At 34.9% G+C, this 15,520-nt stretch overlaps 2 protein-coding genes across 2 annotated transcripts; both read left to right on the plus strand.

The window, feature by feature from the left end:
- Positions 1-172: 172 nt before the first annotated feature.
- On the plus strand, positions 173-1,738 carry LOC125419867 (2-methylene-furan-3-one reductase). The gene is made up of 4 exons (XM_016023717.4): positions 173-532; positions 651-974; positions 1,058-1,217; positions 1,318-1,738. The coding sequence occupies exons 1-4, from the start codon at positions 311-313 to the stop codon at positions 1,581-1,583; spliced, it is 972 nt and encodes a 323-aa protein (XP_015879203.1). The 5' UTR covers positions 173-310; the 3' UTR covers positions 1,584-1,738.
- Positions 1,739-3,920: 2,182 nt separating this feature from the next.
- On the plus strand, positions 3,921-5,558 carry LOC125421968 (2-methylene-furan-3-one reductase). Its single transcript, XM_048472265.2, has 4 exons — positions 3,921-4,249; positions 4,346-4,669; positions 4,760-4,919; positions 5,023-5,558. The coding sequence occupies exons 1-4, from the start codon at positions 4,022-4,024 to the stop codon at positions 5,286-5,288; spliced, it is 978 nt and encodes a 325-aa protein (XP_048328222.2). The 5' UTR covers positions 3,921-4,021; the 3' UTR covers positions 5,289-5,558.
- The last annotated feature ends 9,962 nt before the right edge of the window (positions 5,559-15,520 follow it).

Raw genomic sequence — 15,520 nt, forward strand, 5'->3', positions numbered from 1 at the left:
CAAAAATTGCGTCCAGATACATAATTTAAGTCGAAGAGCTCTTTTTCTGTTTTGCAAGGAATACTAGTCAAAGAGCTTTTAAAGTCACGCCCAGTTGGTTTTTTTTTTCGTTTTTTTTTTTTTTTTTTTGGGTTTTATAAGTGTCCAAAATCAAAATAACTAAATTGTGACTTTCTGTAATATTAAAAAATAAAAATAAAAAAATTAAAAAGAGAGAGAGAGCCTTGGCCTTGGGTAATAATTAATAAATCAAATAGACATATCTCTGACGGTTTTTCCTACTCAACATGGTTAGCATAGCATAGCATCCATGGCTGCTGCTTCCAGTGAACCAACAATACCGTCTGTAAATAAGGCTTGGATCTACTCAGAGTACGGAAAAACCTTAGACGTGTTGAAGCTCGATGAAAATTTCCCAGTTCCCCAAATAAAAGAAGATGAGGTGCTGATCAAGGTTGTTGCGGCTGCTCTTAACCCAATTGATTACAAGAAGATACTTGGAGTGCGCAAAGATAATGACCCTCCTCTACCTGTAACCCAGCTTTGCTTTATCTTCTTCTTTCTCCTACTCATTAATTTTCTGGGTTTTATTTATTTATTTATGTCGCTTTTTCTTTTTTCTTTTTTTTTTTTTTGTTGGGATCTGGCAGATTGTTCCAGGACACGATGTAGCTGGAATTGTGGTAAAGGTGGGAAGCCAAGTGAAGAAATTCAAGGTTGGTGATGAGGTTTATGGGGATATTACTGAAAAAGCTTTGGAGGAACCCAAAAAGTTCGGAACTTTGGCTGAGTATACAGCGGCTCAAGAGAAAGTGCTGGCTCTTAAACCCAACAATCTGAATTTCGTGGAAGCTGCTAGCCTTCCTCTGGCCATTGAGACTGCCTATGAAGGCTTTGAAATAGCTCAACTCTCTGCTGGCCAATCCATTCTTATTCTTGGAGGTGCCGGCGGAGTTGGAAGCCTCGCCATTCAGGTGCTTATTCTCGTGTATATATATATATATATATATGTTTTCTCTGCTTTTCAAAAAATTATGTGCTATTTATTTGTATGCAGCTTGCAAAGCATGTTTTTGGAGCATCAAGAGTGGCAGCTACAGCAAGCACAAAGAAACTAGACCTGTTAAGGAGCTTAGGTACTGATTTGGCCATTGATTACACTAAGGAGAAATATGAGGAGCTCCCTGAGAAATTCGATGTCGTTTTTGATGCAGTTGGTAAGTTTCATCCTAGATCAAAGTCATAGGAGATGAGGTTTAATTATATTGAATGTTGATGTTGATTATGGTGATATTTAACTTTGGAACATGGAAACAGGGGAAGGTGAACGAGCAGTGAAGGCATTGAAAGAAGGTGGGAAATCGGTGGCGATTGCAGGTCCAATATCTCCACCAACTGTCATATTTGTTCTGACTTCAACTGCAACTACTTTGGAGAAGCTGAAACCTTACTTGGAGAGTGGCAAGGTAAAGGCAGTGCTCGATCCAGTGACTCCAGTTCCATTTTCAAAGACTTTGGAGGCATTTGCCCACCTTGAAACTGGACATGCTACTGGCAAGATTGTTGTGTATCCTATCCCATGACTTGACAAACCTCTTCTTTCTTTCTGTCCTTCATTGCTATTTGTAAAACTTAAATCTTTTGTTTGTAAATAAATAGGGTTTAAACCTTTTATATGTAAATTAAGATGTTAAGGCAATTATAAGTAATATATGTCTGCTATGTGATCTAGAAATAATTTTTGTTTTTTGTTTTTTTTTTTTTTTTTTTTGTTTTCCAAATCATTAAACTCTTTTTAGATGTCAAATACTTTTTTGATACACTATTGATTTAAGATTGGTTTTACACTGAGGAAAAAAAAAATGAAAAGGTTTTTTAGACATATGTACAAGCAACTTTTGAATTAGTTCATAATTTTGTTTCCACCGACCCCTGTACAAAGGAGAGATGTTTTGTAAGAATGATCCAGAATTGTGAGAAGAAATAGAATAGGAGGGATTGATGACAAGCGGAAAAAAAAAAAAAAGAGGTATAAGTAGAAGGAAAGAAAAATTTGTTGGTTTCCATTTATATGGTAGGGAAAAATAGAAGGAAATTTTTTTTCTTTTTTTTATCCTCTTTAGTAATGATTGTAAATTGTCCTTTAATTAAGGGAAAAAGGTTGAAGATCAATCCCAAGTAAATTTGTTGATAAAATTTATTTTCTTCCTCCAATCCCTCCAAAGACATACTTCAATTTTGCAAAGACATCACGTGTGCATCCACTCCCTTTGATTTAAGTTGGTGTTCCTTTTCCTATCCGAGTTCATACCAAACGATAGGTTTATTCCCTATCTCTCTCTTTTCCCGTTTTATTTTTTTCCATATTTCTAATCTATCAAACAGAGTCTTCTACTTGCTTTTGGAGACAGTCCAATATCGAAGCGACAGTTTTCAATACAAATAATTTTGAGTTCAAATTTTCAAATCTTATCATATAAATGTGCCCAAAAAAAAAAAAATTGTTCTTATATCCTTAAAAAATCAATTACCGAAAATCCTTCTTATAGTAAACCACAAAAATTAAAAAAAAAAAAAAAAAAAAAAGGAAAATGAACCATAAAGAGAGAATGATGTGTCCGGATGCATAATTGTCAGCAAAGCTTCTAGTAAGAAATACCATCTTCTTCTTTTTCAATTATCAAGGAATCATACAAAATAATTTTAGGTTCTGTATTTAAGCTCTTTTTTTTTCCCCGTTATAACACGGCTTTCCATAGGTATTCCTGGCTCCTTGTCTTTATGGAGCTTGGGTGCTGATTTGGCCATTGATTACACCAAGGAAAACTTGGAAGACTAGCTGAGAAATTTGATGTCGTATTTAACACTGTCGGTAAGGTCACTGTCGTTAATTAATTTCCACAATGATATATTATACACTAAAAAAGTATATATTATTTGGAAATATGAAACAGGGCAAGGTGGAGTAGTTGTGAAGGCATTGAAAGAGGGAGGAAAAGCGGTGTCAATTCAAGTTCCTGTAACTCCACCTACCGTCCTATTTATTTTCACTTCAACTGCAACTATTTTGAAGAGTGGGAGTATAAAACCAGTGCTTGATCCCAAAACCCCTTTTCCTTTTTCTAAGGCTGTGGAGGCTTTTTCCTAGCTTGAAACTTTCAGAGCTATTGCCAAGGTCGTTGTTTATTCTATTCCTTGACTTTTATGCATCCGAATACAACTTTGAGAATTAAGTTGCGTGATGGTTAAAAAAGAAAATTTTGAATATTAGTTATGATATTAAAGATCGATTTAAATCTGGTTATGTATATACATATATATATATATATATATATATAGGTAATTTGTATGCCTAATGTACAAGTTGTTTCAATAATAAAGGATTTTAATACACTTAACGTGTCCTGTTTATTTATTCTTTCCGTTGAAATGTCAGTGGCATAAAAAGAAAAGTCAAACATATATAACAACGCCACAACAACTCAACAACAACAATTCAAATTCAATATTGGGCAAACAGAACAATTGTACTAAAAAAGCAATATTTTGTCAGTATTATACCTTTAATAGTACCAATTTATAACAATTACATTAATTAGATTGATTTGGATGAGATAGCATGAAAGAGATCCTAATATCACGCATAAATTTGAACCCAAATTGTCTGCATGAATGGAGAAAATATGAGAAGCACTCGATAATATCTCAAAGAAAAAAAAAAAAAAAAGAAAAGTGTGTCCCAGATGCATAAGTTGAGTCAAATAATTTCGAAACTCACGCCCAATATATCTCATAATTTTGCGTCCGAAAATATTCAATTAGCATCGTTAAATTTCTTTTTCGCTGTGTGATCTAAATTCAACTTTTGACTTCCTATATATAGAAAAAAAGAGCAATTAAATAACACATGCAAAACGCAATTCGGTCATAAAATTAAAGGGGACACAATCTCTATCTTTATTTTGCTGGGACTCTGCGAAAAAAAGTTTATCCTTTCTTCCTAAATCCAATTTTCCTTTCAATGGCTGAAGCAGCTTCCAATGTTCCAACAACAATACCCTCAGTACACAAGGCTTGGATCTACCAAGAGTATGGAAAATCCTCCGATGTGTTGAAGCTGGATGAAAATTTCCCAGTTCCAGAAGTGAATGAAGATGAGGTGCTGATCAAGGTTATTGCTGCTTCAATTAATCCTGTTGATTTCAAGAGGATGCTTGGTGCCATAAAAGATAATGACACTCCTCGACCTGTATGTCTCAGCAATTTTCTTCTATCTTTCCCTTCATTTCAGATCAGTCATTTTGAATTTTGAATTTTGAATTTTTTTTTTCTTGGTATTTGGCAGATTGTTCCAGGACACGATGTTGCTGGGGTGGTGGTAAAAGTGGGAAGCAAAGTGAACAAATTCAAGGTTGGTGATGAAGTCTATGGAGATATAGCTGAAAAAGCTTTGTCCGAACCAAAACAGTTCGGAACTTTGGCTGAATACACGGCGGTTCAAGAGAAAGTATTGGCTCTGAAACCCAACAATCTGAGTTTTGTGGAAGCTGCTAGCCTTCCTCTGGCTATTGAAACAGCCTATGAAGCATTTGAACGAGCTCAACTCTGTTCTGGTAAATCAGTTCTTATTCTTGGAGGTGCCGGTGGAGTCGGAACCATGGCTATTCAGGTTTTCCTTTTTGAGTTTATAAAATTTACTATGTTTCTCAATATGCATATGAATTATTTTCTCTGTTTTATAATCAACAATGTGATGCAGCTAGCTAAGCATGTTTTTGGAGCATCCAGAGTGGCAGCTACAGCAAGCACTGCCAAACAAGACTTGTTAAGGAGCTTGGGTGCTGATTTGCCCATTGATTACACTAAGGACAAGTATGAGGAGCTTCCTGAGAAATTCGATGTAGTATTCGATGCAGTTGGTAAGATTCTTATCGAGTTCATCATTGTCTTTTTCATAACACAAAACAAAACAAGGCTGATGTGATATTATTGATTGATGATATGTATTTGGGAATGAAACAGGGGAAGGTGAACGACCGGTGAAGGCAATGAAAGAAGGTGGGAAAGTGGTATCGATAATGGGTCCAATAGCTCCACCAACTGTCATATTTGTTCTGACTTCAACTGCTACTACTTTGGAGAAGCTGAAGCCTTACTTCGAGAGTGGCAAAGTAAAGCCAGTGCTTGATCCCAAAACCCCATTTCCATTTTCCAACACTCTGGAGGCATTTTCCCACCTTGAAACTTGCAGGGCTATTGGAAAGGTTGTTGTCCATCCAATCCCATGATCATGACTTGAAAATCCTTCTTTCTTTTTCCGTGATATTGCTAAGGGTAAACGAAATGCTCAAGTTATTTGAACAAGAGAGGTTTTAATCAATACCGTTAATTTGTCATCCATGCAAAAGTAATACCGTTTTATTTAAATTTTTTTAATGGGATAGAACCTTGCCGGATCATCATGTAATCACTAGACTCTTGATCTGTTATTTTTCTTTTAAATTTCTTTCTTTTTGGTAATGAAAATAAAATAAAGGGTTTTTATTTTTATTTTTTAATTTAATTTAATTTAATTTTATTATTCTTTTTTTTCTAGCATGAACTTTTCCAGATTTGCATTTCACCCCCCCATAAATCATGGAAACATAAAGCATTGGCTTGTATGGTCTAAGCCCTTAATGCCATGCGCCTTGCACATGCTCCCTTTTCTTTATCAGATAAGAAGGGTAAACTTGGTCAATTAAAACCGAAAATATTTATATTTATTTTACCGTGTAAATAAAACCAATATGATAATTATATATTTCAAAAACAAAAAAATATTATTAGCTAAAAAAATTTTAAAAAAAAATGGCACATATGAAATAATAGAATTTGGGGTTTAGGGATAAAGGCAAATCAAAAACATAAAATTAAAAAAATCCATGAAAGTGAAGAAACAAGACAGTAGTATGCATTTAAAGGAAGAGAGATCTTATAATTAGCATAAAAAGGGTCAATAAAAAGATGAAGAAATTGTTTTGATAGTGTGAAATATATGGAAGGATTTGTAATCTCCAGACCTAAAATAATTTATTTAAATTGTAAATTCACATATGTTTATATTTCCAATATAAAATGAGAGAGTATATTCACTTTTTATTTTCTTCTTGTACCCAACAAAAAATAATGATATATTCATCTCTTTTTCTAAATTCATTCATTCATATGATTAGAGAGTACATCAACCAACAAAAATAAAAAATAAAATGAAATAAAAGGATTAGAAGTATAGCATACGGAAAGAAGATTAATTGGTATATGGAGTGGCCTCACTATTAGGCTAATAAAAGGCAGATACATGAAATGGCTAGAAATATACCAAAAGAAAAAAAAAATGAAGAAAAAGAAAAAAATGAAAAATGAAAAACAAAATTCTAAACGATTTGCAGCAAAATCTATAGCCATTTTAATGGCACAGATACGGGAAACAACTAGGGCACAATTTCGATTTGTCACTTGCCTTCGATCCACCTTCAACCCTAGCCTTCGGCACTCATCATTCTACTTTACTTATATCCCTTTCAAAGTATGTTTGTTTATTTATGTAGTAAATACTACTAAGATATAAACAAGAGGTGTTGGTGTTTTTTTTTGTGGGGGGGGGGGGGGGGGGGGGGGGGGGGGGGGGTTGTTGTGTTAAAAAAAAAAAAGACAATCTCCTAATGTAAAAAAGGAAAATCATAAGTAATAATTACGCTGCATGAAAGTTAAAAATAAATATTTTATAAAAAAGAATAAAGAAAATTGAAGATAAGACGTCAATTTCATGATCAAAATGGAAGCAACAGTGTGTACATCTTATATGACGGTGGGGAAGAAATTTTTTGCTGAGCTACTTACCTCTGAAGGATGGTTGACTTCTGATGTAAGTTATATGCTTTATGTTCATGTAAAATCATTGTGTTCCTACGTTTGGAATGATGTTTTATTTATCACCTTGCACTTGTTATTTATTTCCTTTAATGTGGTTTTGCAGCATATTGACACTATTTTGTATTTCATACGAAAAAGGCGGTTTGAGAATGAGAAGATGTTCACCCACACCTGTGCCATATTAGACGTGTTATTTTGGGTAAGATGATGGGATGTTACTGCATTGCTTAATCTTATATTGATGATATTTTATATTGTATATATTTCATTATTTGGCAATCATCCATCAAAAGGCGTTATCCCATATGGAGGGCATCTCGTAGCACATATTTATGTGATGTGACCCTTCGTAGCTATGTGTGTGGGAAGTCACCCAAACCTAGCGTGCCGTGGCGGAGATGTGATTATGTAAGTCCCTACATCTATTTAAAAAATTCTCACTAAGTTTCCCATTTTATGGATAATGAGGTTATGTTCTAATTTGCAGGTATAAATCCCTGTCAACAATGGAGGCGCGCATTGGTTCGCAACATGTGTGGACTTGAAGGCCCGACATATTGATTTATACTATCCAAATATGGGAAATAAATATGTCTAGAATAAAGAGTTGAACAATACGAAATGCCTTATGTATTTGCTGCCTTACCTATTGAAGGATGGGGGATATTACGAGAAGAATCCGGACGTGCCTCCCACTTTAGAGCCATTCACGATGACCATGACCGAAGATGCACCCCGCCAAGATAATGGGTATGAATGTGTTGTCACTTCAAACAACTTCTATTGCTATTGCTTTATTGTGGTTACTTGTGGAAATACATGTGGTTGGTTTTCATTAATGCTAATCATTAATGCTATTCTACAAGGGTGATTATGCGTCTACACTTTGAAATTTATTGAATACAAAAGTAGTGAGGAGAATCCTTCCTTTGGCCCGCAAGACATTATGTTTTTTAGAAAAAAATATGCTGTTGATTTGTACTTTAATAAACTTTCAATGTAGATCGTATGTTTAATGTTATGACACTCTATACTAATGTTATCTTAATATGCTGAACCTATCTTTAGTAATGATAACCGTTGAAAAAAAAAAAAAAACAGAAAAGAAGACCCTCGGTTGTGATAAAAATTAAACCAAAGATGATTACCGATGGTGCATCGATAATTCCCGATTCACCATCGGTAATTACCGATACACTTTCAGAAATATCAATTAACATTTTTTTTTCTCCAAATACTTAGCTAATGGGTGTTTTCGAAAAAAAAATACGATAACTGTAGACCTTCGGTAATTACCGATGAAACCTTCAGTAACCAACATATACTCTCTGGAAAAATTACCGTAGGTTTCATCGGTAATTACCGAAACCCCAGTGGTAATCACATTGTACCAATGTTATGGCCCCCACAAGTCCCATAAGGTGTGTTAAATGAAAACACATGCAAAATATGGATTATCAAATTATCCTAATGAGAGAAAATCCCAAAATTGCTTAAAAAGTTCTCAAATTGGCCAAAAAAATACGATGATTGTAGACCTTCGGTAATTACCGATGAAACCTTTGGTAACCAGCATATACCCTCTGGAAAAATTACCGTAGGTTTCATCGGTAATTGGTAAAATGTGATTACCATAGGGGTTTTGGTAATTACCGATGAAACCTACGATAATTTTTCCAGAGAGTATATGTTGGTTACCGAACGTTTCATCGGTAATTACCGAAGGTCTACAGTCATCGTATTTGTTTGGCCAATTTGAGAACTTTTTAAGCCATTTTGGGATTTTCTCTCATTAGGATAATTTGAGAATCCATATTTTGCATGTGTTTGCATGACAACACACGTAAGGGGACTTGTGGGCCCAAAAAATTGGTAAAATGTGATTACCATGGGGGTTTTGATAATTACCGATGAAACCTACGGTAATTTTTCCAGAGGATATATGCTGGTTACTGAAGGTTTCATCTGTAATTACCGAAGGTCTACAATCATCGTATTTGTTTGGCCAATTTGAGAACTTTTTAAACAATTTTGGGATTTTCTCTCATTAGGATAATTTGAGAATCCATATTTTACATGTGTTTGCATGACAACACACGTAAGGAGACTTGTGGGCCCAAAAAATTGGTAAAAAGTGATTACCATAGCGGTTTCAATAATTACCGATGAAACATACGGTAATTTTTCCAGAAGGTATATGCTGGTTACCGAAGGTCTACAGTCATCGTATTGTTTTGGCCAATTTGAGAACTTTTTAAGCAATTTTGGGATTTTCTCTCATTAGGATAATTTGATAATCCATATTTTGCATGTGTTTGCATTTAACACACCTTATGGGACTTGTGGGGGCCATATCATTGGTAAAATGTGATTACCACTGGAGTTTTAGTAATTACCGATGAAACCTAAGGTAATTTTTCCAAAGAATATATGTTGGTTACCGAAGGTTTGATCGGTAATTACCGAAGGTCTACAGTTATTGTATTTTTTCCCAATTTGAGAACTTTTTTTGGAGATTTTTGGGTTTTCTCTCCTTACGATCATGTAACCATACATATTTTCCATGTTCTTGCATTTAACACACATTAGGGGGTTGGTGGGGGCCATAACATTGGCAAAATGTGATTATCACTGGGATTTCGGTAATTACCGATGAAACCTACGGTAATGTTTGAAGCAAAAACAAATTGAACTTTTTCATTTTTTAATGCCGTTTGATCTCTTACTTTGTCAGAATTTATCATTAATAATGCTACATTTAGCATGTTATTGGTTGGAACACACATGATTGAAGTTGTCGGATGGAATTGTGGTGATTCTTTTACGACGGTGTACAAATGTCAATTACCGATGATGCATTGGTCATTACCATTGGGCAGTAATATCATCTGTGCAATAGTAAGAAACATACAAACTACTAAACCAAAAACTAAACATAGAATGATATGTTATCAAAACAATACGATAGATGAATTTGACAACAAAAGAACATATAAAACCAACGTCTATTATGCCAAAACACATGTTACGCGGTTGAGCAACTAATTGCATTCTTGACTACATTGCATACACACGCATACCGCATAACATGGCCCCATTTTCTGAATATAGCATCGCGCGATTGATGGGCCTTCGGTTCAATGGTGCTGTTGGTTGGTAGTGCTATCAAGAGGTACGGCGGCAGAGCATGATCAGCTGCTGTGACCAATCTGTTTGCACCTCCTGCATCTATATTGATTACGCTCCTCTCCTTGAGATTGAATCCTCTTCTTTCTCGGTCTTCCTGACTGTTTACCAATTTGAGGTGGAAGTACAACCTGGTTTATGACATCATCTAGAGCATGCCACTGACATTTATCTCCAAGTGGATATATGGTTTCCGAATATGCATCACGGAGTGAGTCGACTGAGTAATGCGTCGAGCAAAGGAAATATGGAGAAATATGTCGATGCTTACATGCTGCAATTGCATGGACACAAGGAAATCCATCAATGTCAAATTCCTTGCATGAGCACGTCTTATTTTCTAAGTTAACAACTCCAACGAACATGCCATGGCCAACAACTTAAAACTCATATAAGTTCATTCGCATAACACGTAAGCCTCTGCCATTATTTGAGCGCTCTTGCATGATTTTTTCCAACCAATTAGTAACAAGAGTTTGGATTGCAGCTGCGTTAGTTCGACGTTCATACCACCACCTTTGCAAGACATCACGAATGTGATCTAGTAATGACAAAACAAGTTTATCCCTAGCATCAATAAGCACAGAGTTCATGCTCTCTGTGATGTTAGTTGTCATTATGTTGTATCTATTGCCCGGAAAATATGATCTAGCCCATTTTGAAGGACTTGCATCCTTGAGATATTGTACAACTTCAATACTAACCCCTTTTAAAAGCTGCATGGCCTTATCAAAATCCTCAACAATATATGCTCTAGCTGCATCATTAAAAGTTGATATAATCGCATTGACATTACCTTTAAACTTCTTAGCACTTAAATTTGTACCAAGATGATATGTGCAGTGGCCATGGTGATTATTAGGGAAAACTGTACGTATTGCTTTTGCAATGCTCTTGTGTCTATCCGATATAAAAGCTATATTTGGATCATCCTCAAATGCTTCTTTAAAGCTCTAAAAAAACCACGTGTAAGCCGCATCCGTCTCCTCAGGGCCTATTCCATAAGCAAGTGGATAAATTTGATTGTTACCATCCAAACATGATGCAATATATAACAAACCTCTATATCTATTCTTCAGTGTAGTTCCATCGACAGCTACGACTCTCCACATATGCTGAAACCCTCTAATGCTAGGTCCAAGTGCCATGAAAAAAAATATAAAAATCTATTTTGATCATCAGTTTCAATTCGAGTAAACGTACCCGGATTTTTGCTCTTCAAAACATGACTCCATAAAGGAAGTTTTGCATATGAATCTTCTGGCGTGCCCCACAAACCTGATAGTGCAACTTCCTTAGTGGCCCATGCTTTGTTGTAGCTTATGTTTACTCCGTAATTAGAGCGAATGTCATGCATGATATCTCGAGGTTTGTATTGCCTTGAAATCCCATCAAACGTTGGCTGGATGATGTCTACGATAACTGAACTTATTGCTTGACGATGATCCTTTTTCATGATATTTAAAGAGCAAATATGCTCATCCTTGAAAGCCCTAATCATGAAGGCCTCTATATTATCACCATGTAGTTTGGTAGCACGCATTCGCCACATGCAATTGTCATTTGTACATACATCCTCATATCGGACTCTATTTGACTTCTTGACCTTGAATTCAAAATTTCTCCTTAGTGAATAAAGATTAATCTTCTTCTGTAGCACATTCTTACTCGCAAAGAGTTGGTTGATTCGAATGATTTCATGGGTATTGACAGATAAGAAGCAACGGTTAACCTAAGTTCAGCCATGGTTGCGGTACAATCCTGTCGAATGTCCAAATGATTTTCGGTACAAGGAGAGGCAAGCACATCATCATTCACATTATCAATTGGACTATTACTATAAGGAGACTTACCATGTCGACTATCACCAGCTGAAAGTCCCGAATGTTGGGTCCAACAAATGTCACGTAACTCATCTTCACTACAATCAGTGTTGACCTCAACCTCAAATTGTTCATCTTAATCATAAGCATGTCCACGATATTCATTCATATCATTAATGTCGAAGCACTCATTATCATGATCATGGTCCACAGATTGTACATTGTTTTCACAAATTTGATTTTTGGAGAATCCAGGTTGAGTTTCCGGCACATGAAGTTCGGTCGCTGAGGACTGCATGTCAGCATCAGAGGTACAAGTAGCTGTCTCGGGAACTGTAGATAGTGGGGCAATAGTCATAAATCCTGAACTTGTAGGTATCCTATTCATAACACATCCAGCAGTATTAATACTCTGTGGAACCCTGGATAACACATCAACAATAAGTGGAGATCTGTCTTGAGGTCTGTGTGAACTATACTCTTCAATAAAACTTTGTAGGTCTTCATCATTTTCCACAACGTACGGCTCACATGACAAACACACATGGTATATGAACTTGAAGATTAATTGATGTTGTGTAGAATCTAAGTTGAGAGCGTTGTAGACAACATTTTCAAGTTCTGCCAACGTACAATTCCTTTTTATATGTATAATCTTCGCTCTTTGACGTTGGTATCTCCAAGTACCTTCAGAACACACACTCCATGTTCCATCATAGAACAGTAAAACTGAAATTTGTGACATTGAGCACAAAGGGTTTATCAATTCAAAACATACTAAGTATCTATTTGTCACAAGCTTGTGGTAATTCGTGAGGTCGTATGACTAAAAATAATTGCAATTGTAGAATCTTTGCTGCAAGGTTTAACTATGATCCTAAAGCAAAAGTAATGAAAAACTACAAATGCATTTTCAGTAAATGAGTACAGAAAATAAGCCAAACAATTATGTTATTAACGCCTAGTGGAATAGCATTTTAAATGCAAATGAGTAGAATAGCATTTTAAATACAAATACAAATGCATTTTCAGTAAATAAGTAAAGATAAAATACAAATGCATTTTCTGTAAATGAGTGCAAATGCATTTTAAATGTTGCATATTAACACCTAGTAGAATAGCTACTCTTGACAGACATAGTGGATCAAGTAGATTAAGATGTCAAATTTGTGGCACATGTGCTAAATCATAACATAACGTTAGTTTGAATGGATGCAATGTTGACAATGTGGTGTTCTGTGGATCATTTTGTTAAACATCATAAATATAGTTACATTTAGCATGTCATTCATTTACAATAACATTAGAGAAGTGGACAAATTCGATTGTCCAATCGGTTTGCTTTTAGAAAATGGAAAAATTAAATATTCTGATGGAACCGCCGTTAAATTTTCCAACAAGCAAGTGTTTCATAATTAGTGATGGACCGTATGTAACAAACAAAGGTTGTAATTTTCAAATGAAAATTTTCGAATCATTTATGGATTGTTTTACATAAAATAGCACCAACATAGAACTTGCACTAATATATCATGTCAAAACATGACAAACAATGAATCCAATATAGGGGAAGATTTTATATATATATATACATACCAAAAAATCTTTAACTCTGATTCGCAGAAACGTACAATTTAATTACACCCTTTTGAAGTGTATGGGCTCCACAATGAAGATTTTCAATCTTGTTGTTATCAGAAAAGATTGGGGGTATGCAGGGAGAGTGAACTGAACTGAAGATGGTATTGTGTTTTCTGCAACGTTTTGTCAATGCAAAGAAAGGCTGAAAGGTACGTAACCAACAAAAGAGAAAGAGAGAGGAAGACACACAGGATTCATTTAATGTGGTAGCAGGGAGAGTAAGAGAGAGGGATAGAAGTTAATGAGGGTAGATGAGAAATGAGAGATGGCAAAAAAAATTGTTTTAATATTTTCCACTTTATTCGACAGTTAATGAGAAATGAGGGTAGATGAGAAATGGGAAACTGTTTCATTTATTTTACACTTTTATATCCATTTATTTAAATAGTTTCCACAAGTGCACAATTAATTCCCTCCTAACAACTCTCGTTTGGACATACTACCATAGAGCTGCATTTTAAAAGTGATTGGAAGAAGCTTGCAAGCTGGGAATCGTCAACAATCTAAAACTAACTATATTTCAATGCATTACATTCAAACAAGTTTTAATGGTTAGAAACTAGAGAGCCAATATTTGAGAACTCAATTACCATCCATTTAAATTATCATCCTTCTTATTTATTACTTTTCCACATATCAAATAATATGGAGAATTTAATAATGAAATTGGATCGTTACACATCATATTGACACGAGAATCATTTACAAAAACTAAAAACAAAATCTGAATTAGCAAGAGGAAATTGTACAAGTGTTTTATGAATAAAAACTAGAGAATATTACAGCTCCTACAAAAGCCTTTGTTGGTATCAATCCCGAATTGACCTAATGTTCTCCATCAATGTCAAAATCTCGAACACCAACTGGCACCACCATTGGTATAATGCCAAACTTTAGTGATAGCATTAAAAGCATACGGGGCACCTCCACTAAAACGGAGACCGATTTGATACCTGGATGAAATCAAACGAAATATCTACAGTTAGTTACAATATTTAGCATACAAGTTTCAAAGAAAATAATTAAATACCTAGAGTATCCATAAAGAAGTATATAGGTTCAAATCTAACAATTGAGGCAATAGCTCATACCTAATAATATCCCTTGCTCTCTATGAATTGTATAGAACCAAAATCCAATCTCGTAGACTGATTTGCTAAAGGATGCCCGAATCTCCAAAACAGCAAAAAAAGGAAGTATGTGAAAATGTTTTCCATCAAATTCTTTTGCTACTTCCTTGTCAACCTCTGCCAACCTTCCAAAGTGCAGCATCAAATTCATCCACCAGTAATCTAACAAGTACAAAACATGTAGCAGAGAACAAACTACACATCACAGATGCAACAAATCAAACAAAACATCAACATGATCAACATTCAATAATGCTTTGGAATGCCAATAACCAAAAATTAATAAAAATAAATAAATAACAAACAGTAGAAGAATAAGAAAAAGCATACCATTACACAACACAACTACGATAATAAAAAGATAAGCAATGGCACCAGGCAACTTAGTACAACAAAGACATACATTAAATAAGTATCACATGCAACTACGTAAAGCGATAAATTAAATAACTATCACATGCAAAACCGTGACTAATGAACAGTCGAAGTTTTACCCTTATTTTACAAGAGCTCATTTGTTCTATATATGGAGAAACCACAAACATTACTTAAATTTAATAGCATCTAGCTACCATTTTTAGAGCTGTCAAGGAAAAGATTCATACAAATGTAAAAGACCCAAGTATCCATGCAAAACAACGTACACCTAAATGCAGATAAAAAATTTGCCACTACAATATGCATCATATTTGCAATACCAAATGCAAATTATCAAACACGCAGGAACCTTAAAGGCAACAGATTTTGCATCATAATTAGATGCATAACCATAAGCAACTAACCATCATTACTTAATCAATTTTTCATACCAACCACAAATTTCCA

The sequence above is a fragment of the Ziziphus jujuba genome, chromosome 4 (genome assembly GCF_031755915.1).
Source record: "Ziziphus jujuba cultivar Dongzao chromosome 4, ASM3175591v1".
NCBI lineage: Eukaryota > Viridiplantae > Streptophyta > Magnoliopsida > Rosales > Rhamnaceae > Ziziphus > Ziziphus jujuba.